The 24,215-nt window shown below is 42.6% G+C and overlaps 1 protein-coding gene across 1 annotated transcript in view; it reads left to right on the top strand.

The window, feature by feature from the left end:
• Positions 1-24,215, top strand: part of LOC117675998 (ubiquitin carboxyl-terminal hydrolase 12-like) — a 45,171-nt gene that overhangs the window by 6,150 nt on the left and 14,806 nt on the right. The window contains exons 2-4 of the mRNA XM_034435104.3: positions 16,753-16,833; positions 22,457-22,670; positions 23,801-24,027. Coding sequence (XP_034290995.1) covers positions 16,753-16,833; positions 22,457-22,670; positions 23,801-24,027 — 522 coding nt within the window. The remainder of the gene's footprint in view (positions 1-16,752; positions 16,834-22,456; positions 22,671-23,800; positions 24,028-24,215) is intronic.

Here is a 24,215-nt window from a genome sequence, read left to right as displayed (position 1 = left end):
TCTGGGAGTTGAAGTCCACAGAGGCTTGGAAGGCCTCTGTCTGCTCTTATTTGGATACCTGGACCCCCTAAAGGTCTCCTTCCAATTTTCTGATTCTGTATTCTGAAACGAACAGCAACTAAACACCAACAGTGTCTTAAGGTCCCCCATCTCTTGTCTTTGAACCACGGATTTCAAGGCTTGAATATCCTAATCTTAATTTTTGCATTTTCTTCCTGCTTCCCCTTCTACTTTTTAAAAAACCATTTGAGGCATTCTATAATGTTTACACTTTCTTGCTTCTCCTTCTCCTTTTTCAAAAAAACATTTGAGGCATTCTAAAGATCTTGGAAGGCTGTTGGGGGGACCACTTTGACTGGTCTTGATAAAGATACAGGTAGTCCTCTACTTACAACAGTTCATTTAGTGACTCTTCAAAGTTACAATGGCACTGAGAAAAGTGACTAATGACCATTTTTCACACGACCATTGCAGTATCTCCATAATCATGTGATCAAAATTCAGACGCTCATATTTATGATGGTTGCAGTGTCCCAGGGTCATGTGATCAGTTTTTGTGACATTCTGACAAAGTCAATGGGGAAGTCAGATCCATTTAACTGTGTGACTAATTTATGAACTGCACTTAACAACTGTGTTGTAAAACTGGGCAAAACTCATTTAACAAATGCTTCACTTATCAACATAAATTTTGGGCTGAACTGTGGTCGTAAGTCGAGGACTACCTGTACTATACTATCTGACTGTGGATTTTACATGAGAGTAAAGCTCTTTTTGGAAAGAGATTCAGAGGCTGACCTTGGAAAGCCGTCCCGTTTTGCGTACCAAGTGCATGTACTTGAGACTTCCTTGTAATTGAGAAGGGGACCACTTGCATGCTATAATATATAATTTTGGTCTCGGTCCTTTACTGTTCCTTTATATCTGTATACTGTATGCTATCTTTATATTGTAAGCATCCCTATAATTATCTTACCCAAGCAGACTCCATCTAGATGTAAATAAAAATCTGTCACAGCTAAGTGGGAATTTTAAAAATTGCAATCCCAGAACAATCCGAGGGGACGTTGAAGAAAGTCTCTTCCAAGCTACTCTATTCTTCCAGCTTTCTCCGGCTCTGTGAGGGGACTTCTTATAGCTGGTATTTCTTTCTCTGCAAATCCAATCATGATCATAAATCACTAAGCTATGTATGCTTTCTTGTAGTCCTTCTCTCCTTTGGCTTGCGTCTGTTAAGAGTTTGCAGCAATCCAACCAGCACACAAGTGAATAAGTCGGCAGGATTCATATATAAAAGAAACTTCTTTATATACAGTAATATAAATTATGATGCAAGTATACAATACCCATGCAGCAGAAGCCAGAACCAGAAATCACCGAATCCAGAAGCAAAGAATCAATATAATCACGGAAGCTATATAATACAGAGGCTATATTGCAAGGGCAAAGCAACTCTTATATACAAATCAGTCAAGCTAAGCCACCCCCAGGCTCCGAGCCGTCTGAGTCACCAGACAGTCCCCACTGGCTGACCTGTTACCATGTCTATTCCAATTCATGAACTCTCATACACTGACAGCGTCCATGAAATGTAGGTTTTTGTTGGAGCATGTTGAGACCAAGTATCTATAGAATATAGAAGGAGATTCTAAGGAGATTTAACGTTAAATAGGGATATATATATATCGAAGGCTTTAGAATCTATAGTGCCAAACCATGGTATACATGATATGCATGGTAGCTTGAGATAACGGTTGAGGACAAGGAACAGTGCAGGAAGCAAAGAAATATACTTAACATGATATTTTTGCTTGGCAGTAAACAATCATGGTGAGCCATCATTCCATCTTCTGTCAAATTTGCTGACGTGAGAAGATGGAGAAGAAGTAAAGATCTTGAACGCTTAAAGCACTTGCCTTGACAGGGAGGCTGGGCAGCTGGCAGTCTGGGAAGACCACACAGAATCTTAGCACTGGAAAGAACCAAAGAAATGCCTGCTTGGTACATCTCCAGGAGATGACCATCCAGCCTGAATTCATCCAGCCTATTCCATCCGTCATTCTTGGAAATGGAAACAGGATAGAATTGAATAATTAGGAGTGCTTAAAGCACCTGCTATCTTATGTCTGTTCAATCCAGGATAAAGAAAGGAAAATTATACTGATGAAATATTAAGCAATGGGATTATTTACTTATTTCCAGCCTTTATTCTTTTTACAAGTAACTCAAGATGGCAAACATATCCAACAAATCTCCCTCCTATTCTCCTCACAACAACAACTACTCTGTGAGGTAAACTGGGATAAGAGAGAGAGGGACTGGCCCAAAGTCACCCAGCTGGTTTTCATGGCTAAGGCAAGACTTGAACTCATGGTCTCCTGTTTTCTAATCTGGTGCTATAACCAGTAGACCAAACTGGCTCTATGTTCCTGCCTCCTCCTTCACCAGTGAGGCTGCTATTTACCCCTTCCTCCCAGTACAGTGGTCTAAGCACCCTGTTACTAACACAGCTGCCTGCAATTACTGCAGGGTTCGAATCTCTCCAAGGCTCAAGGTTGACTCAGCTTTCCATCCTTTCTAAGGTAGGTGAAATGAGGACCCAGTTTGTGGGGGCAATAAGCTGACTTTGTATAAATATACAAAAGTATGAAGGTTATTGCTTAACGCATTGTAAGCCGCCCTGAGTCTCCAGAGAAGGGCGGCATATAAATCAAATTAAAAAAAAAAAAATCCTGGCTGCCATTTGCACATTTTCATTTTTATTATATTTATCAAATTTATTTGCCACCCATCTCATGGTTCAGGTGACTCTAGAGACTTTATGAACCCAATCTATATCATTTCAAATATTTTAGTGTCTGTTTGCTGCTAAACTTTGTGAAGTTTCACTTTGTGGAGCCACTTTTAAAGGCAGAGCTAATACTTTTTATTGTTTCTTGTCTGCACTACCTTGCAAGGCTAACAAGCTTTGGGTTTATATATTTTAAAATCCTGGATGCTGTTTTATGAAATGGTTGCATCAACATGCTTTGACTAAAGTAACTCTTGCAGATGTTGTATAACTGTAGTGGGTTGTTTTTGACACATGTTTAATCTGTAGCATGACTTCAGAACTGAAGAGCCTAGGGTGACTTTTCTGTTGGCTTCTCTCCATGACTTGTCTCCATGATCTACACCAAGAGGGACAATTAATCTTGGAGTTAGCCCTTTGGATGACATGGGCAGGAAGGGGTTGACTAGTTAGAGTTGGAATTCAGCCATGTTTCTGAACTGTTATTGATCTTTGCTTGCCAGTATGCTGGAGATGTCTTTCTAAGGAATAGCTGAAGAATAGCCTACCCCGGAGAGTAGCAAGTTCATGACTCATCCAGAGACGCAACAGACTGCCTCCGCTCTGCATGGCTGCATTGGTGTTACAGGCATCTAGAGAAATATTTGCCAGCCTTAGCCATTTTAAGATGTGTGGACTTCAACTCCCAGAGGAGTTGGTCCACACTCAATTCTGAGAACTGAAGTCCACAAGAAGCAGGAGGAGAAAGCTGGGCTGGATATGTCCGCCATCTTGAATTATTTGCAAAAATAATAAAGGTGGGATTAAATATATAAATAAAACACTGATATAGAGTAAGATTTCATCCATAATTATTTTACAATTTAATATTGTATATTTCCATATGTTTTTCAAATTCGAGGGTTTGGGCAAAGATTGCAGTAGCAATCTTTCCAGTGAAAGGTGTCAATCCACCTCGCTTTAATTTGTGATTTCCTTGGTTTTGGCTTGTCAGAATGCCAGAGTTTTGGTTGGATTAAAACAGTTATTAAATAGTCACTCATTCTTCTTTTCAAGCCATTAGATGACTTATTCCAGAACTTTGACCTTTTTCATACTCACTGCCAAAATAAACACACATCCAGTTGCAATTGAACATTTCTTAGAATTGTTATTTTTACCTGAAGGGCATAATTCTGTGTTTGAGATTTTGGTGCATAAAAAGGACACAAAGGCCATGGCTGATGCTCCCACAAAGCTCCATAAACGACTTCAAAATTGACAGAAGGAGAAAAGTAGTAAATAAAATTCAAATCTTAACCCAAGCTGAAGTTCCTCATTTTAATCCAGTCTAATCCTCCTATTCCTCCTCATTTTATGTGGAAGGCCACTGGAGTCACTCAGGCTCTGTCCAGTTGTTGTGTTGTTAGTTGCCAAGTCATGTCTGACCCATCGTGACCCCATGGACAACCTTCCTCCAGGACAGACATCTGCCCAAATAATATTTTGTACTTCTGGCTTACAGGATTTTATGGAAGTTCTGACATGGTGGTGGAATGCAAAATACAGCACTGCCACCATTTATTTGCTTGTATGCATTTTACACGTGTCAGGCAAAAAAAATTAAAAAATCTGTTCTTTAGCTTTTGTACTTTCCGGCTTTGTGTTTCTTATCTCAGAGAGCACACTTTGGATATTGTGGTGGTTCCACTAGTTTTATACTCAAGCGGTGTCTCAACTTTGGAAAATTTAAGAGGTATAGATTTTGACTCTTAGAATTCCCTGGGGAATTCTGGGAGTTGAAGTCCATATGTCTTAAAAGTTGCCCCGGTTGTGAAACACTGCACTAGAGTCTCTAGTGACATAATAGAGGAGTGCTTTGTAATTTCTGCGGTGGTGTTCAGGAAAGCATTTGGGATTTCAATACTCACTTCAGTGAAATTGGGGTTAATCCATGATTTTTCAAGCTCGGAAATGTGCATGTAAGAATATTGTTTGCATCTGTCATAAAGTAAGCAGTACATCGTCAACTGTCAAGTTCTGTCTATAACCCTTTGATTATGTCCTGGATGTGTGCTAATCTGTTCGTTAGTTTTTGTTTTCTAATCTTCCACCTCATAACCTCTCTTACAAGCTTTGGTGATTTTGTTACTCTCTTTGTGGTAATACTGTACTTAGTGCTTGTTATAGAGAAAATTGACAGGAGTCTCCAGCAACCAAATGAGTGGGTTTGAGTGACAATCAGTTAATAGGGATGAATCAAGTGTGAGGTGGAATGCATCAGCATCCCTTCATGGGTAACATCTTTTATCTAATATTTTTCATGATTTCGTATTTTTCTAAGTAACATTTGTTGCTTTAATGTAGGTAGTCCTCAACTTACAACAGCTTGTTTAGTGACTGTTTGAAGTTACAAAGGCCCTGAAAAATGTGACATTGCTATTTTCCACATATGACTGTATCCCCATGATCACGTGATCAAAATTTGGAAGCTTGACAACTGACTTCATATTTATGACGGTTGCAGAGTCCCAAGGTCATTTTATCCCATTTTGCAACCTTCTAACAAGCAAAAGTCCATGAGGAAGCTAGATTCACTTAACAACCATGTTACTAATTTAACAACTACAATGATTCATTTAACAACTATGGCAACAAAAGTCATAAATTGGGGCAAAACTCACTGTCTCGCTTAGCAACAGAAATATTGGAGTCAATTATGGCCGTAAATCGAAGACTACCTGAATTACAACCGATATTTGTAATGCACACATTCTGGTATCAAATTATTAATTGAACTGATTGGAAGCTAAGTTTGCAGAAATTTTTCTTTTTCTGACTTTAGGTGAAACTGGTTTGAGCGGGTTGATAAGAGGTGGCTTCTGGGCTGCTGCCCAGCGAGGGGGCCTTCCTGCCTGTGTGAGTTCATCCCTATGCCAGAAGTAGATGGAGAAGTTTGCATTTTCTCTGGGCAGCTTCTGCCATAAGTCATTATGATCAGGCCAGGGTTTTTGCATTGTTGTTAAACTTACCCTGCCTTCCCAAGCATGACAAACCACACTGCAGTGGGTGAGCTTGGCCAAGGCATTAGTCAGCATCTCATCTCATTGCAAATACAGCTGGATGTAGCATGTTAAGTAGCTGAGCAAAGGTTTATCCGCATCAGATGCAGGCAAAGAGCTGCGAGTGATAATGAGGTCCCCAACTGTTTTGGCACCAGGGACCAGTTTCGTGCAAGACAATTTTTACACGGACCAGGGTGGTACTGGTTTTGGTTCCTAATAGGCCACAGACCGACATCAGCCCATGGCCCTGGGGTTGGGGACCTCCAATATAAAGCATGGGTGTCCAACCTTTTGGCTTGCCTGGGCCTCATTCAGTGAAGAGGAATTGCCTTCAGCTGCATGTAAAATATATAGTTATTGTACATATAAATATCACTAAAAAATTATATTTTTGTAGGGCTGCAGTACAGATAGTCCTCAACTTAGGACCATAATTGAGCCCAAAATTTCTGTTGCTGAATGAGACCGTTAAGTGAGTTTTGCCCCGTTTTACGATCTTTATTGCCACAGTTGTTAAGTGAATCACTGCAGTTATTAAGTTAGTAATGGTTAATGTGAATCTGGTTTCCCCATTGACTTTGCTTGTCAGAAGGTCGCAAAAGGGGATTACTGCAACCATCATAAAATATGAGTCATGAAATATGAGTCAACTGCCAAGCATCTGGATTTTGATCACATCACCATGGGGATGCTGCAACCATCGTAAATGTGAAAAATGGTCATAAGCCACTTGTTTCAATGCTGTTGTAACAGTGAATGGTCACTAAATGAACTGTTATAAGTCGAGAACTATCTGTATTAGCTGTCCAGGGCCGCAAGGACACACGTGATATAAAGTATTCAATTCTGTACTGTAGTTTGTTCATTTGGTGGCTTTGTTCTCTGCTCTGTTCGCCTTCAGCCTAGCCATAGCAGTAGCACTTAGACTTATATACCGCTTCACAGTGCTTCACAGCCCTCTCTAAGCGGTTTACAGAGTCAGCATCCTACCCCCAACAATTTGGGTCCTCATTTTACTGGCCTCAAAAGGACGGAAGGCTGAGTCAACCTTGAGCCAATCAGGATCGAACTTCTTGGCAGTGAGCAGTGAGTTAGCCCTGCGATCCTGCAATCTAACCCCTGCGCCATCCTTAACTTATTTCCTATGATCAAACATGAAAGTGCTTAGGGGCAATCTGATTTTAGGCAGCCTTTGGCGAGCTGGCTGACTTTATTTTATTTTATTTTATTTTATTTTATTTTATTTTATTTTATTTTATTTTATTTTATTTTATTTTATTTATTTTATTATTTTATTTTATTTTATTATTTTATTTTATTATTTTATTTTATTATTTTATTTTATTATTATTTTATTTTATTAGATTTATATACTGCCCTACTCCCGCAGGACCCAGGGCGGTGAACAGCCAGATAAAACGCATAAATTACAAAATTTAAAAACAGTATAAAATCTGATTAAATAATTTGGCCCGTGACAATTTAAACAACCCTAATGTTTTTAAGACAAATTTAAAATTCATCACTTGAATTAAAAAGGGAAAAGAAAAAGTTTACCATGTAGTCCTCAACTTAGGATCACAATTGGAACCAGAACTCCCGTTGCGAAACAAGGTGGTTGTTAAGTGAGGCATGCCTGATTTTACAGCCTTTTTTCCACCACAGTTGTTAAGTGAATCACTGCAGCTGTTAAATGGATCATGCAGTTAAAAATTGGCTTCCCGCATCGTTTTTTGGAAGCCAACCATGAGGCCCTGGGATGCTGCAGTTGTTATACATAGATAGCACTTACCAAGTGCCCGAATTTGGATCATGTTGCCATAGAGATGCTGCAGCGCTCAAAAGTGTGAAGACCAGTCATCAGTCACTTTTTTCATTGCCTTTGTCACTTCGAATGGTTGCTTAAAGGCATGTTGTAAGTCAGTGACTACTTGTGGTTACTTTAAATCAGGTACCCACTTTAGCAATCCTCTGATTATCTCTTCTACCTTTTGACTCTTTTCTAAGACCTTCCCTTTGACTCAACATCCTTCACTTCCTGTTTTTATCCCAGCTAAATTCAGTGTATTCACCGTGACTCTTTTACCCCCACCTCCTTATCTATTCCTCCTTGACTTTCCCAGACTTCCACTTCTGTCCTTTAAGGGCAGTTGAGAAGATCATTTCACTGTTTTCATCCATTTTCGTCGCATGCCAGCTTGATCCCGTTAGCATGGGATTCCTGATTTCTATCTTCTCTGGAAATTCTATCATATCATTAACGTAACCACAGTGCTTTTTATTTGGATCATAGACCAGCATAGGATGATAGAAAATGACAGATATAAAGATTATAGTCATTTCAGCAGTAAAAGTTAGTGTATCACTAACACGTTACAGCTCTATGAATACTACTATGCAGTTACCCGAAAGATAAAATACAGACTGTAAAATCCAACCTATGATTAACATTTCTCCTCCTCTAGCTGCTTTTATATTGTATTCTGATACAAAATACAGATCTAATCCATCTGCCCCAAAGGACTTTCCTAAATTCGTTAACTCCATTACCTCTGTGGGAGTATTTTCCCCAAGCTGTGCTGTTGGTCCCTTGTGATCTGTCCTGTGTCCTTGACCAAAACCATCCTTTCCGAAACAGTATGTATTTTTGCTGTAGTGGCTGAGGTCTCTGTTTTGTCTTCAAACTCCTTGGCAACTTCAGTGACTTCGATCAAAGTTAAAGGTCTCCATCTCTGAGGCATTCGCTTGTTCTCGTCCTGGCCCTCACATTGTGCGTTCAAGTGCTCTTTCACCCCTCTTTTGGTGTCCCTTTTTGCTTCACTATGCATTGCAGCTTATATATTTGGAATTTATACTGATGGTCCTCAACAACAGTTCATTTAGTGACCATTCAAGGTTATAACGGCACTGAAAAAAATGACTTATCACCATTTTTCACACGACCATTGCAGCATCCTCTGATCACACGATTAAAATTCAGATACTTGGCAACTGACTCTTACTTATGACGGTTGCAGTGTCCTGGGGATCATGTGATCCCCTTTTGTGACCTTCTGACAGGCAAAGTCAATAGGGAAGGGAGATTCACTTAATAACCATGTTACTAACTTAAGAACTGCAGTGATTCACTTAACAACTGTGGCAAGAAAAGTCATAAAATGGGGGGGGGGGTTAGCATCCCTTTAATAAATGTCTCACTTAGCAACAAAAATTTTAGGCTCAGTTGATTGCCTGTACATTAATGAGGCAGTCTTCGTATACCATACCTTTCCTTTTCCATGTCCAGCCTTTCCCAACCTGTGGTCTCTTCGATATGTTACGATAAAGGAGTTAGGTGGCTGAACTAGATGGGAGCTATTATTCAGTATATTAGAGCAGAGGAAGCCAATGTAATCCCGTGTCTGCCTCTGTTAGATCCAGCCTTCCATTCATTAATTTCCATGCCTGCTAGTCACATCACCATTCTCAATGTATATATAGTTCTGCCTTTTTTCTTTTGTTCATTTGTCTTCTTTGCCAAACTCAGATTCATCTAGTGATCTTTTTCCACCTCATCTTTGGTCTTTATCAGACTTCATTCTTTTGCTTTATCTAAAAGTCTGCCGTTAAAATACTTTACCAGTTGGCCTCTGACATTATTTCTCAAATTGCTTAAAGAACATCCTTGGCTTTGAAGCCTTTCAAAAGCTGAGTTCCTTATTATTTCTGGTTGCCATTTATAGTCCTCCTTTAAACTCCATCCTTGGTAGTCGAAAGGTCTTCTAATATTCTCCCTCCATTCCTTTCCCTATATCATCTTCTGCATCTTTTCCATGTGTCTTGGGGTTTATTCCTTATACCTCATTCCCCCCCCCATTCCATCAAGATTGCAGATATATAGCACAATTTCCTTAAAAGTATTTGCCGCTCCCTGATTCTGTGTCTCCCTTTCCAGTTTGTAACAAAGAGCCTTCCAGATAGGGAGCCTCCAGCATGCTGATGATGTGCTCAGACTAATCATTGTTCTTGCAGCTGCTTGGCATGGGCATAATTGTTAGCTGTGGAACTGGAGAGTGTCAAGATTAGATCAGATAAAATAGATTTCTTATATCTTCATTTCTAATTTTCTTAATAAAGGTGGGTTATCTGGCATCAATCCTGATGCAAAAGATTTTCAAAGAAAGAAGGTTGAGCAAGTTTGAAGTGGAAAGGGCGGGATTACTAGCCTTTGATTTACAATTTTAATAATGCTTGCAGATAAATGGGTAATTGTGCCTTTAAAAATAATAATACATGTATTTCATTTTGATATAATACCTGTCAGACCAGTTTTATAATTAAAACAATATAAAACAATTTACACTGTTAGTCTTCAAACTAAGCCCCAAAATAAACAGAATTAGCTGCAGCCCAGCAGCAGAATTTGCAGGATCACTGAAACAGCAATAATGTGCTTAACCATATTAAGCTGTGGGTTGCATATTGATCTGGGTTCAGGAAGAAAATGTATACAGGTGTACTAAGAACTGCCAAAGACTCTTTGCACAACTACATTCTGGACCAGCTGCAACTTCTGAATGCTCTTCAAGGGCAGCCCCATATAGAATTCATTATACTAATCCAAACACGAATGACTAAGACATGAAAGGCGGAAAGCCTCCTGGTCACAGTTATCTGCACAAGACAAATGGCACAAAGCTCTTCCTAGCCACGGCTGCCACCATTCACGAGTCCACAACCATAAACTCTGATTATGGACGAACTAAGGATGGAAAATCTCTGGATCTGTAAAGGCCTTAAAATTCACAGCCATCTTGTCATGCCAGAGTTGGACCAGGGCCTGTTCTCCTCCATCCCAATCCCACAGCCTCCGGGTAGTGGGAAGGAACCTTGATAACATCACCTGGTCCTCCAGGATAGAGATGTATAACTGAGTATCATCAGCATGTTGATAATACTTGACCTCATACCAATAGATTACTTCACCTAGCAGCTTCATGTAGATGTTGAATAGGAGTGGAGAGAAAGTGGAGCCCATAAAGCAGGGGCCTCAACTCAGTTTCTCTTCTGGAAGAAACGGAAATGACTGGAACCAATTCTAGAGAAAGGAGAAGCATCAAAGCACCGCACCTTTCAGTCCTCTTAGCCAGCTGAAAGGATGCCATGATCGATGGTATCAAAGGCTGCTAAGAGATTAAGGAAGGCCAGGATTATGCACTTACTCTTATCCCAAACTCACCAAAGGTAATCACTCGATGCAGTCAAAACCATCTCAATGTTATGTCTACGCCTGACTGGAAAGGGTTCCGATAGTCTTCTTTCAGAACTTTTGGGAGCTTGTAGGCCAGTTATCTGTGGCTTGACAAAAGCTGTCCAGATTTGTTGGATCAAGCAGTGGTCTCTTACGAAGAGGTTGGACGGCCATTTCTTTCAAAGCAGGTGAAGCCGGCTCTTTTGCAGAGAAGCATTCATATCCCAAAAGTGTTTTTTCCAAAAGACAACTGGGACTTTCTTGGGGTTTTCTTTGAAAATATTTCGCTTCTCATCCAAGTAGCGTCTTCAATTCTGGATCTTCTTGGATGAGAAGCAAGTTGCCTTTTGGACAAGCACTTTTGGGACAACCATGACCCGGACGATTGAGAATCTCCATAGGCATCAAGCATTTATATCTCATGGACCCAACCACCCATCATCTCTTGGGAAACTTTAATTGATCAGGAGGGAGAAGCATCTAAAACACAAGTGGCCAAACTGACAGCGCTGAAGATTCTGCTCACTTCATTCATAACTATCTCATGAGGGACTCTCTGATTCACCAGAGGTTTCTGTGAATAGAAGGAATAGATTTTGGTAGAGAATTTTGCTGATTTTGCTTGGCCCCTAGAGATTTTTTGCCAAAATTACCCCATGAATTAGTGAGCTGTATTTAGGTAAACATAAATATTATGTTTGCCTAATGTATCTACTCTTCTATTTATTGTATCCTGCTCTTTTAATCAACATGGGTTTTTTAAAATGTTCTCTAGGACTATTTTTACAAAAATGTCTCAAGTGTTAAAATGGAACTTTAGTGCATCAAAGTTATTACTATATATTAAGCTTTATGTGTATCACCTAGAATGGTATTTTGGGGGAAGAAGATTAAAAATCAAGGCTTGTACAGTCCAAAACTGGCATGCAAATAGATGATGTGTCTTAAGCCTCTTTACTGGGAAACTTTGTAAGGCAATAAATCTGTTCTTATTTTGTCCATGAATGCATTTCATTGCCCAATAAAAGAATTGTTGCAACAAACAGGCTATAAAAGATGGAGGAATACAATATGTTTTCCACAAATCAAATATAAAAACAGGCTGTAAGTAGCGAGTTATATTGTTATTACAATATTGTAATTTGTAATAAAATATTGGAGTAAGAAACAAGAGAACATATCTGTCCAATTTAATTTGAGTTGTTTACCCAAGAAAAGATTCTACTGGTCTGGCAAAGAAGGTTCCAGTTTAGACTTTTTTGATGATTCATATGAAGTGTCTGTCTTAAATCCTCTCCTTGGACTGTCAACACAAATGTTGTCAAATAAACTGGTAACCCACATTCTTCCATGGCAACCAGGTTTACCATTGCTGTTTGTTTTATTAACAGGCTTGTAGTCTTGAGCTGTTCCTGAAGCCTTCTGTTTTCATAGCTCCAAGGGACCTTAGTTGAGGTTCTTCTCAAAGGGTAATCGGGGAGCAGGAGAAAGTAGTTGTTTTTCTCAAGGGTCAGGAGGGAGGGATGCTCAGAAAATAAGTTCAGTTGGAAGAAAGAATGGGGTTACCATGAGGACAAGCGTTGACTTGACTACCAAGGCTTCCCAGCGTATTGAGACTGCGAATTCTGGCAGAGGAAACTGGTCACGTTGGCAGATCTAAGACAAAATAGGACAATAATTAAATTATTGCGGTAAAACAGGTAGTCTTTCCTTCAGGTAAATATTTATTTCATCCCAGTCATTATGTTTCTCATGTTACTATCAACGATTCTTTGCCACTGTAGAAGTGCATCAAAAGTTCAGGGGACATTTCTGCCAAGTGGACCTCATACTAACATAGCATTGAGAGCCATGGTGGTGCAGTGGTTAGAATCGAGTATTGCAGGCTAACTCTGCTCACTGTCAGGAGTTCAATCCTGATGGGACAGGATTGTCCAGTGGAACAGCTTGCCTTCAGAGGTTGTGGCTGTTCCATCACGGGAGGCTTTTAAGAGACTGGACAGCCACTTGCTTGGAATGGTATAGGGCCGTGATAGCGAAACTATGACATGCATGCCACAGGTGGCACGCAGAGCCCTCTCTGTGGGCATGCCAGCCGTCACCCCAGCTGTTGTGGTCCACCGGCGGCCTGCGGAGCTGGCAGCAGAGTCAGACAGTGAGGAGGCTGAGGAGGAACATGGGCCAGTCCTGGAGTCTGGGGAAGGCTCGGACGAGGGCTCTGCGTCAGAGGCAGAGATGGGGTCAGAGCCGTCTGGGAGTTATGCACGGACTCCGGAGCCTCCAGAGTGGGACATCAGGGAGGCAGAGGAAAAGGGGGAGCCTGTTCCCAGTGCACGCATGCGCAGAGCTGCCAGAAGGCAAGAACAGTTAAAACAAAAGGGACGAATTGGGAGTAGGGCTTGGAGATGATTGGCATAAGACATAAAGGAGGAGCAAAGGCACATGGGCCTTTGCAGGAAGCAACGTTGTTCGTGCTGGCTGGTTTCACTTCTGCAGCTCTGTTTCACTCTGTGCTCCGTGTGGCCTTGGAAAGTTAATTGCCAATTAGGTCTTGGCAGCGTGTCAAGGGAGATAAAGGTGGGTGCTTATCAGCCTTATCCTTAGCCTTATAGAAGGACTGTGGCAGACTTCTGTTGGATTCTTTACAACTATTTGGGACTCATTTGTGAATGAGCAGAATTCACAGCCCTTTTTTTTTTTTAATTTGATTTATATGCCGCCCTTCTCCGGAGACTCAGGGCGGCTTACAATGCGTTAAGCAATAGCCTTCATTCTTTTGTATATTTTATACAAAGTCAGCTTATTGCCCCCACAAACTGGGTCCTCATTTCACCTACCTTAGAAAGGATGGAAGGCTGAGTCAACCTTGAGCCTTGGAGAGATTCGAACCAGCAGTAAATTGCAGGCAGCTGTTCTTAATAACAGGGTGCTTTAGACCACTGTACTACCAAGGCTCTGAAATAAAAATAAAAATAAATAAAAAGAGGGTTTTTGGGACTCATCGTGTGCTTTTACTGTATCAGGAAGTCCTAGGTCAGAACACCAGCCCAGCTCCACCATGCATGTGCGCACGCCTCCTGCCGGCCAGATGGTCTTTGGGTCTCTGCTGCGCATGCGCGGGGGGCGGGGGGCATGTCTGGGGGTACTTGCATTGCATTATGGGGGTTTGCGTGTGCGCCCCTGTGCCCCATTTTGGGCCTGGAAGGCCTCCTGCACCAAAATGGGCCGTGGGAGGGGGGCGCATGCTCACATTGTATTTGGGGGGGTTCAGGCAAGTGTGTGCACACTTTGGATACTTGGCACAAAAAAGGTTAACCATCACTGGTGTAGGGTTTCCTGCTTGAGCAGGGGGTTGGAGTAGAAGACCTCCAAGGTCCCTTCCAGCTCTAGGGCCTTTGGCTGATCTCAAATGGCTGTTCAGTCCAGACCTTATATAGTCCTGGCTGAGGGAAGTCATAAAATGAGTCAGGAAGACACAATGCCTGTAGTACAATGGACTAAAGCACTGTTATTAACAACTGCTGCTTGCATGTATCCTAATGTCCAACCAAAATGTTGGAGATGTGATTGTTTAGATGCTACATATTATCATATTTGGTGGACTTGCAAGAAAGCCAAGGCTTTTTGGATAAAAATTTGGTGGGTTATGCAAAATGTTTTGAAGAAAAAAATTCAATTTTCTCCTCAATTGTTTTTACTGGGTATAGTTAAGGGCTTTTCAGTGGGTGAAACAAAATTGATATTGTATATGGTGACAGCAGCTAGGTTACTGATTGGTCAATATTGGAAAAGGGATGTTTTGCCTACTATTGAAGAATGGACTTTGAAGGTGGCCAGTTTTGCAGAGATGGCGAAGATATCAGCATATCTAAAAGATCGCTCACAAGAGACTTATGCCCGGGAGTGGAAGAAGTGGATAGATTATGTACAGAATAAATATCAAACTAGGAAATATCAGATAGCTTTTAGCTGAATGTATTATATAGGGATAGAATAACTGAATGTTACTTACGAAGAAATGAATAGTACACGGGGTGGAATAGTTAGTATTATAAAATGTGATTTTGATTTGGATTTCATCTTGAGGAAGTCATGGGGGGAGGGGAGGGCTAGGGAGGGTTTGGGGGGGGGAAACCGGGGCAAAAATGTATTTGTAAAACTTTTTAAATAAAAAAATAAAAAACAACAACTGCTACTTGCAATTACTGCAAGTTCGAATCTCGCCAGGCTCAAGGTTGACTCGGCCTTCCATCCTTTCTAAGGTAGGTAAAATGAGGACCCAGATTGTGGGGGCAATAAGCTGACTTTGTATAAATATACAGAAGTATGAAGGCCATTGCTTAACGCCTTGTAAGCCGCCCTGAGTCTCCGGAGAAGGGCGGCATATAAATTAAAGCAAAAAAAAAAAAAAAAAATGCCAGCGTCCCTTCCAACTCTGTTATTCTATCATTCAGGAGAAGATGCAGCTTTGTGCGCTCTCCCTGCCACTTGTGCAGCCCTGTTCCCAATGGGCCATGGCCTGGTGCCGGGCCGGGGGTGCCTGGACTGGAAGTCCTCTTTCCAGCCCTACAATTCTATGACTGACTGATTAACGGATTGACTTTTAAATGCTGACTTTAAATTTTGATCCTGAGCATTACAAAGGTGTGAAGCTTAGAGGATAACTGAGAATGCCAGGTAGAGTGGAGGGAGATTCATCCATTCCTTCCCCAAATGACCACATCTATAAGGTCTTTTAATTGTTGACCAAGTTGCGTGATGGAAAACATTTGCTGTGTTGATTTCACTTTTGCTGCTGCTGCTGCTGAATAGACCAGTATAGTTATTAAAATACAGATGCATCTGCTCTTTATAATAAATGTGGTCTAGGGAGTAGTGGGAGCGACTCAATGTTTTGATAAGTTGCAGACGGACCATTTACTAAATGGAAGATTGCTGTAAGAATGCTGTATAATAGCAGTTTATTAGAGTTCTGTCTAGTATCTTGTCTGCTGGTGGAATTCTCCCTTCCCAGGTTGTAGTCTTTTCTTTCTCCCAAATTTACATTTGGAGACCCACCAGTGCAAATTTGAGCAGTGCCCTGTGTTGGAGGTGGGGGGGGGGGAGGGAGGGATGGGGATGAAAGCTGTTTTTGTTTGCAGCAGAAGATCATTTCTGTAACATGAGGTTTACCTGTTGCAAAGGAGAATTCTTCTTGCTCAGAGATGCATCTGTGTACAGGTGGTCCTCAATTTATGACCACAATTGAGCCCAACATTTCTATTCTTAAATGAGACATTTGTTAACTGAGTTTTGCCCCATTTTACGACTTTTCTTTCCATGGTTGTTAAGTGAATCACTGCAGTTGTTAAGTTAGTAATATGGTTGTTAAGTGAAACTGGCTTCTCCGTTGATTTTGCTTATCAGAAGATTGCAAAAGCTGATCCCATGACCCCAGGACACTGGAACCGTCATAAATATGAGCCAGTTGCCAAGCATCTGAACTTTGATCATGTGACTGGGGATGCTGCAACAGTGTTGATCGTGTGACCATGGAGATGCTGCAACTGTCATAAGTGTGAAAAATGGTCATAAGTCACTTTTCAGTGCCATTGTAACTTTGAACGATCACAAAATGAACTGTTGTAGGTCGAGGACTACCTGTACCCATTTTACATGTCTTTTCTTCCTTCTGTTTTGACTTCCAGGGCGCCAATGCCTCTGCTTTGGAGAAAGAGATTGGTCCGGATCAATTTCCTATGAATGAGCATTACTTCGGCTTGGTTAACGTGAGTGGCTCTTTTGTGCTTCTTGGGGAGTTGTCTGATAGTTGTGTTTTCTTTTGTCATCCCTGGATGTGGAACCAAACACCCCGAGAACCCCTTGTGTTCACTGCTCCTAGAGCCAATTTATATCCTGAGCCTCGGAAACTCTGCTTAAAAATCAGCCTTTACAAAGTAAAGCAAGAGTTAAAAACATTGGCCATTTGTTTGCTTGAGGAAGATTTGCTTGGTTCAATTTGTTAGGAAACAGCAGCAGAAGTGTGTTTCCAGTCAGAATTTATTTATTTTATTTTTTTATTAATTTTATTTCTATACCGCCCTTCTCCCGAAGGACTCAGGGCGGTGTACAGCCTAATTAAAAACACAAAGACAGACAATGTTTAAAAATAATTAAAATTATTAAATAATAGGCCTAATTTATAAAACCCCGAATTTAAAAAACCAATTTAAAACCAATTAAAATCTTTATATTGATAGCCCAGCCTGGCGGAACAACATGGTTTTGAGGACACAGCGAAATACACGGAGATCAGAGATTTTGCGAATTTCTGTGGGGAGTTCATTCCAAAGGGCAGGGGCTCCCACAGAGAAGGCCCTCCCCCTGGGTGTCGCCAGCCGACATAGTTTGGCCGCTGGCACCCTGAGGAGACCCTCTCTGTGGGAGCGGACTGGCCGGTGGGAGGCTACTGGTGGCAGAAGATGGTCTCGAAGGTACCCAGGTCCAATGCCATGGAGCGCTTTAAAGGTGGTAACCAACACCTTGAATCGCACCCGGAAGACCATTGGGAGCCAGTGCAGCTCGCGCAGGAGGGGTGTCACGTGGGCACAATGAGTTGCGCCCATAACCACCAGCGCGGCCGCATTCTGGACCAGCTGGAGCCTCCGGGTGCTTTTCAAGGGGAGCCCCATGTAGAGAGCATTGCAGTAGTCCAGTCAGGAGGTGACAAGGGCATGAGTGACTGTGCGCAAGGTGTCGCGGTCCAGAAAGGGCCGCAACTGGCGGATCAGGCGAACCTGATAAAAAGCCCCCCTGGCCACGGCCGTCATATGTTCTTCTAAAGACAGCCGTGCGTCCAGGAGGACGCCCAGATTGCGAGCCCTCTCGGGGGGGGAGGGGTAAAGACTCACCCCCAATAGTCAGTGATGGTAGCAGCTGACTGTATCGCGGCACCGGAAACCACAGCCACTCAGTCTTGGAGGGGTTAAGTCTGAGCCTATTTCTCCCCATCCAGACCCCATGGCCTCCAGGCAGCGAGACATCACATCAAGGGGTGGTCTGGGGTGGAGATGTACAGCTGAGTATCATCAGCGTACAGATGGACTCTCACCCCAAAACCATGGATGATCTCACCCAGCGGCTTCACATAAATGTTGAACAGAAGGGGCGAGAGGACCGACCCTTGCGGCACTCCCCATGCAAGGCGCCTCGAAGTCGACCTCTGTCCCCCTGCCAACACAAACTGTGAGCGGTCGGAGAGGAAGGAGGAGAACCACCGCAAAACGGTGCCCCCTATTCCTAACCCCTCCAGCCGGTGCAGTAAGATACCATGGTCAATGGTATCAAAAGCCGCTGAGAGATCTAATAGGACCAGGACAGAGGAGCAACCCCTGTCCCGAGCCCTCCAGAGATCATCCACCAACACGACCAATGCCGTTTCTGTGCTGTGCCCCTGCCTGAAGCCCGACTGGTACGGGTCCAGATAGATAGCTTCATCCAGGTGCCCGGGCAGTTGTCGTGCCACCACACTCTCAACAACCTTCGCCACAAAACGAAGGTTGGAGACATGGTAGTTGGCTAATTCAGCTGGGTCCAGGGAAGGCTTCTTGAGGAGGGGCCTCACCACCGCCTCTTTCAAGACAGCGGGAAAGGCGCCCTCACTCAGAGAAGCACTTATAATCCCCTGGAGCCAGCCTTGTGTGACCTCCCGGGAGGCCAGTACCAACCAGGAGGGACACGGGTCCAATAAACATGTGGCGGCACTAATCCTACCCAGAACCCTGTCCACATCCTTGGGAGCCACAGGCTCAAACTCCTCCCAGATGAGATACAAAACTCCTGAGACAGGTGGACCACAGAGAAGGGGCCCAGAAAAAGTTACCTTCCTGCCCTGCAGTCCCCGTTTTAAGAAAACCACAAACTTTTGGGCCAGAGCTTGCAGGTATTTGCTCATTGAGAGAGCTTAAACCTGCCCTAATCCTGTGGAAGTAAACAAAGGCTTGACCCAGGAATGGTCAGCTTTGAGCTCCTATCTGAAAGCTGAATTGAACTTCCAGATGTGTTGATGGGAGCATCCCAGAAGAGTAGAATTCCATTGGACGGAGCCAAGAGGGATGCTAAGAAACAGCACGGAGGGAATTGTAATACGCTCAGAGGTCACGAGATGCTGGACCCCATTGGTCATGTCAAAGTCCATGGCACTTCTCCCTGCATGGAAGTGAAATTGCAGAAGGGTCGCCGATGCCCCCGGCAAAGCTACAGGTGAAACTCGAAAAATTAGAATATCGTGCAAAAGTTCATTTATTTCAGTAATGCAACTTAAAAGGTGAAACTAATATATGAGATAGACTCATTACATGCAAAACGAGATAGTTCAAGCCTTGATTTGTCATACTTTTGATGATTATGGCTTACAGCTCATGAAAACCCCAAATTCACAATCTCAGAAAATTAGAATATTGTGAAAAGGTTCAATATTCTAGGCTCAAAGTGTCCCACTCTAATTAGCTAATTAAACCATAACACCTGCAAAGGGTTCCTGAGCCTTTAAATGGTCTCTCAGTCTGGTTCAGTAGGAATCACAATCATGGGAAAGACTGCTGACCTGACAGTTGTGCAGAAAACCATCATTGACACCCTCCATAAGGAGGGAAAGCCTCAAAAGGTAATTGCAAAAGAAGCTGGATGTTCCCAAAGTGCTATATCAAAGCACATTAATAGAAAGTTATGTGGAAGGGAAAAGTGTGGAAGAAAAAGGTGCACAAGCAGCAGGGATGACTGCATCCTGGAGAGGATTGTCAGGAAAAGGCCATTCAAAAGTGTTGGGGACTGTCACAAGGAGAGGACTGAGGCTGGAGTCAGTACATCAAGAGCCACCACACACAGATAGATCCTGGACATGGGCTTCAAATGTCGTATTCCTCTTGTCAAGCCGCTCCTGAACAACAAACAACGTCAGACCTGGGCTAAAGAAAAAAAGAACTGGTCTGTTGCTCAGTGGTCTAAAGTCCTCTTTTCTGATGAGAGCAACTTTTGCATCTCATTTGGAAACCAAGGACCCAGAGTCTGGAGTAAGAATGGAGAGGCACACGCTGCAAGATGCTTGAAGTCCAGTGTGAAGTTTCCACAGTCTGTGTTGATTTGGGGAGCCATGTCATCTGCTGGTGTTGTCCACTGTGCTTCATTAAGTCCAGGGTCAATGCAGTTGTCTACCAGGAGATTTTGGAGCACTTCATGCTTCCTTCCGCAGATAAGCTTTATGGGGATGCTGACTTCATTTTCCAGCAGGACTTTGCACCTGCCCACACTGCCAAAGGTACCAAAACCTGGTTCAATGACCATGGGATTACTGTGCTTGATTGGCCAGCAAACTCGCCTGACCTGAACCCCATAGAGAATCTATGGGGCATTGCCAAGAGAAAGATGAGAGACATGAGACCGAACAATGCAGAAGAGCTGAAGGCCGCTATTGAAGCATCCTGATCTTCCATAACACCTCAGCAGTGCCACAGGCTGATAGCATCCATGCCATGCCACATTGAGGTAGTAATTGATGCAAAAGGGGCCCAAACCAAGTACTGAGTACATATGCATGCTTATACTTTTCAGAGGTCCGATATTATTCTATGTACAATCCTTGTTTTATTGATTTCATGTAATATTCTAATTTTCTGAGATTGTGAATTTGGGGTTTTCATGAGCTGTAAGTCATAATCATCAAAATTATGACAAATCAAGGCTTGAACTATCTCGCTTTGCATGTAATGAGTCTATCTCATATATTAGTTTCACCTTTTAAGTTGCATTACTGAAATAAATGAACTTTTGCACGATATTCTAATTTTTCGAGTTTCACCTGTATAATAAAAGGCATTTCATCTTGATTCAGTTTGCTGCTTTGAGGCAAGAGATTCACAAATCTGCTTCAGGAGTGACTTGATTGAAGATTAATTGAACCAAAGCACCCTATCAAAGCTTTCCACAGCCTCGGGTTGAATAGCACATAGCTCCCAATACATTGTTTTCAATGGGCAAATATTAGTTTTGTTTATACCAGGGGTCTCCAATCTTGGCAACTTTAAGACTTGTGGACTTCAACTCCCAGAAAGCTGGCTGAGGAACTCTGGGAGTTGAAGTCCACAAGTCTTAAAGTTGCCAAGGTTGGAGACCCCTAGTTTATACTGAGAGTCTTGATGTGGATGGAGGGAGCTGTTGCAGAGATGATGATGATGATGATGTATTCTGAATGTCAAATGATTTCTCCCAGACGTGATCATCCCCTCAGATTCTCTTTTCTTTCTCTGAAATGAAGCAACCTTCAAATGTGACAGATGCAAACATCTGCTTTTAGCTTTGTAAACAGGAAGCATGTAGACACTGTCTAACTCGTCCCCAGGGCGGATTTCTCCTAAGAGTGCCGGTCCCTTCTCTAAATATTCTTGATCTGAGCTGACTCTGGAAAGAACCTCCTCTAACTCTCCTTGGCACCCCATCAGAGTTCTGGCTGCTGCCAGGCTCCACACATAAATCACGGTCTGGTCACAAGCAGCAGCCTTGCCCTGAGCACCACCCATTGCTGACAGTCGTAACAGCATAGCAACAGATTCCTCTGGAGTGACAAGCAACAGGACATGGTTCCCTTCCCTAATTAATTAGCATTGCTGGTTTGTGAAACGAGTGGGAGGGTGGGCCAAATGGCATTGCAAAGCTTTTAAAAAGTCGGGGTCAGCTCCCTTCACTGAGGGTCAACAAAGGAAATACTTCAGGCATGTTGTGGTGACAGGCAGCTGTGGGACAGTTCATGGTTGAGGAAGTACTGACAAAGCCCCCAAACTAGCCTACAAGGCTTGCAACCCCAAGGCAGATTCAGAGTGGAGATTGCAGAGGGAATGCATTTGGAGCAAGTGTGGCAGTTTCAGCTTAAGCATAGCATTCAGGGACAAAAACTTCTCAGGCTCCCTGAGCCCTCAAAAAGATTGTCCTCTCCTCAGATGCCTTTTTTGTGAGAATATTGTATGCAACACCTTCACCTTTTATGCTACTTTGCCAGCCTCCCCCATCCTCTTCCTTGCCAGCTTACTTAGAAGACAGAATAACAAAGTTGGAAGGGATCTTGGAGGTCTTCTGGTCCAATTCCCTGCTTGAGCAGGAGATCCTCTACCAGGCGTGTCCAACCTTGAAAATTTTAAGACTTCTGGACTTCAAAGTCCACAAGTCTTAAATTGTTTACAAGTTGTCCGTCCATAAGTCTTAAAAGTTGCCAAGATTGGACACTCCTGCCCTGTACTCTTGGTTTCCTTAGTTCTCTTTTACCTGCAGTTGAATAACCATTTTGCCAACAGACAGGCAGACAGACAGACAGACAGACAGACAGACACACCCTTAGTTACTTTTCTTTTTCTGTTCTCTCAGTTTGGAAACACCTGCTACTGTAACTCAGTCCTCCAGGCCCTTTACTTCTGTCGTCCATTTCGGGAAAAGGTTTTGGCCTACAAAGTCCAGGCCCGCAAAAAGGAGACCCTTCTGACGTGCTTGTCAGACCTCTTCAACAGTATTGCCACCCAGAAGAAGAAAGTGGGGGTCATCCCCCCCAAGAAGTTCATTTCCCGGCTGAGGAAAGAAAATGGTAAGGAAGCCTCTTGCTTCTTGGATGCCTTGGGACAGAGGATGCATAAGATTTTATTAGATGTCGGTTTGTGTGGTTGGAGGCCCTTGGAAGCATCTCACTCAGAATTAGATTTGTGGGAACAGAGGAAGCTCCCTCATACCGGTAGATCTCGACTTACAACCACTGATTTAGTGACAGTTCGAAGTTACAACAGCACTGAAAAAGTGTCTTATGACTGTTTTTCATACTTATGACCATGGCAGCATCCCCAAAGTCACATGATCAAACTTAAGACACTTCAGGCAACTGATATTTATGACAGTTGCAGTGTCCCTTGACTTGACAACTGGCAAGAAAGGTCGTAAAATGGGGCAAAACTCACTTAACAACTGTCTTGCTTAGCAAGAGAAATTTTTGGCTCAGTTGTGGTCATAAGTGGAGGAGTACCTGTACTAGGGTAATCAACACGATGTATGGACACACATCTCCATTAAGCTCCCTGTCCAGCTTAACCTTTTAAAAATTCTGTTAATTTAAGAAACAAGCTACTTGCTAAGAGCGAATCACCATATTGATCCATAGCAAAATCCCCCTCCCCCCCCTCCCCCGGACACAGATGGTAGAGAGCATCTGGGTTCAGCGTCTGATTAAAGAATATCTTTTAACTGGCTAGGCCAACCTTGAGAACTAGTTAGTAAGTAAATCAGACTCATATGGTAATCATTTTGTAACTCTGCCCATCATTTATTGTCCTTTGCCCTTAACTACAGGTAGTTCTCAACTGAACAACCATTCACTGAAAAAAATTGACTTATGATCCTTACGACCGTTGGAGCGTCCCCATGGTCATGTGATCAGAAATAGTGTGCTTGGCAACTGGCATGTACTTATAACAGCTGCACTGTCCCAGAATGATGTGATCATTTGACTCATAGTGGTATTATATTCATGCTGCGAATATGTTCACATCTCCTATTTTTGCTAAGCACTTTTGCTCATTTTTGATAAATGCATATTCCGTTGCTTTCTACCCTGTCCTGGTATCTGAAATTCTGTAATGACTTTAACCGTACTAGGCTGGCAGTCTAACATCTTAATTCCTCTGCTCTTTTTGTTGTTGTTGTTGTTGTGTGCCTTCTTGTTACCAGAGCTGTTTGACAACTATATGCAGCAGGACGCGCACGAATTCCTGAACTATCTATTGAACACAATTGCGGACTTGCTGCAAGAAGAAAAGAAGCAGGAAAAACAGAATGGCAAACTCCAGAATGGAAGCATTGAGAGTGATGAAGGGGAGAAGACAGAGCTTACGTGGGTCCATGAAATCTTCCAGGGAACACTAACAAACGAAACTCGCTGTTTAAACTGTGAAGCTGTAGGTGGCTCTTTACTTTCTCTGAAATTCCTACTTAGAGGCGCTGTTCTTTCCCAAGGGTTTTGCCTGTATTCCCCCCCCCCCTTTTTTTTTTTTGCTTTAATTTATATGCCGCCCTTCTCCGGAGACTCAGGGCGGCTTACAATGCATTAAGCAATAGCCTTCTTACTTTTGTATATTTATACAAA

This window comes from Pantherophis guttatus, chromosome 12 (genome assembly GCF_059756535.1).
Source record: "Pantherophis guttatus breed Tessera chromosome 12, ASM5975653v1, whole genome shotgun sequence".
In the NCBI taxonomy this organism is placed as follows: Eukaryota; Metazoa; Chordata; class Lepidosauria; order Squamata; family Colubridae; genus Pantherophis; species Pantherophis guttatus.
The sequence above is the reverse complement of the archived record's forward strand: the minus strand, read 5'-3'. Positions and strand labels throughout refer to the sequence as shown.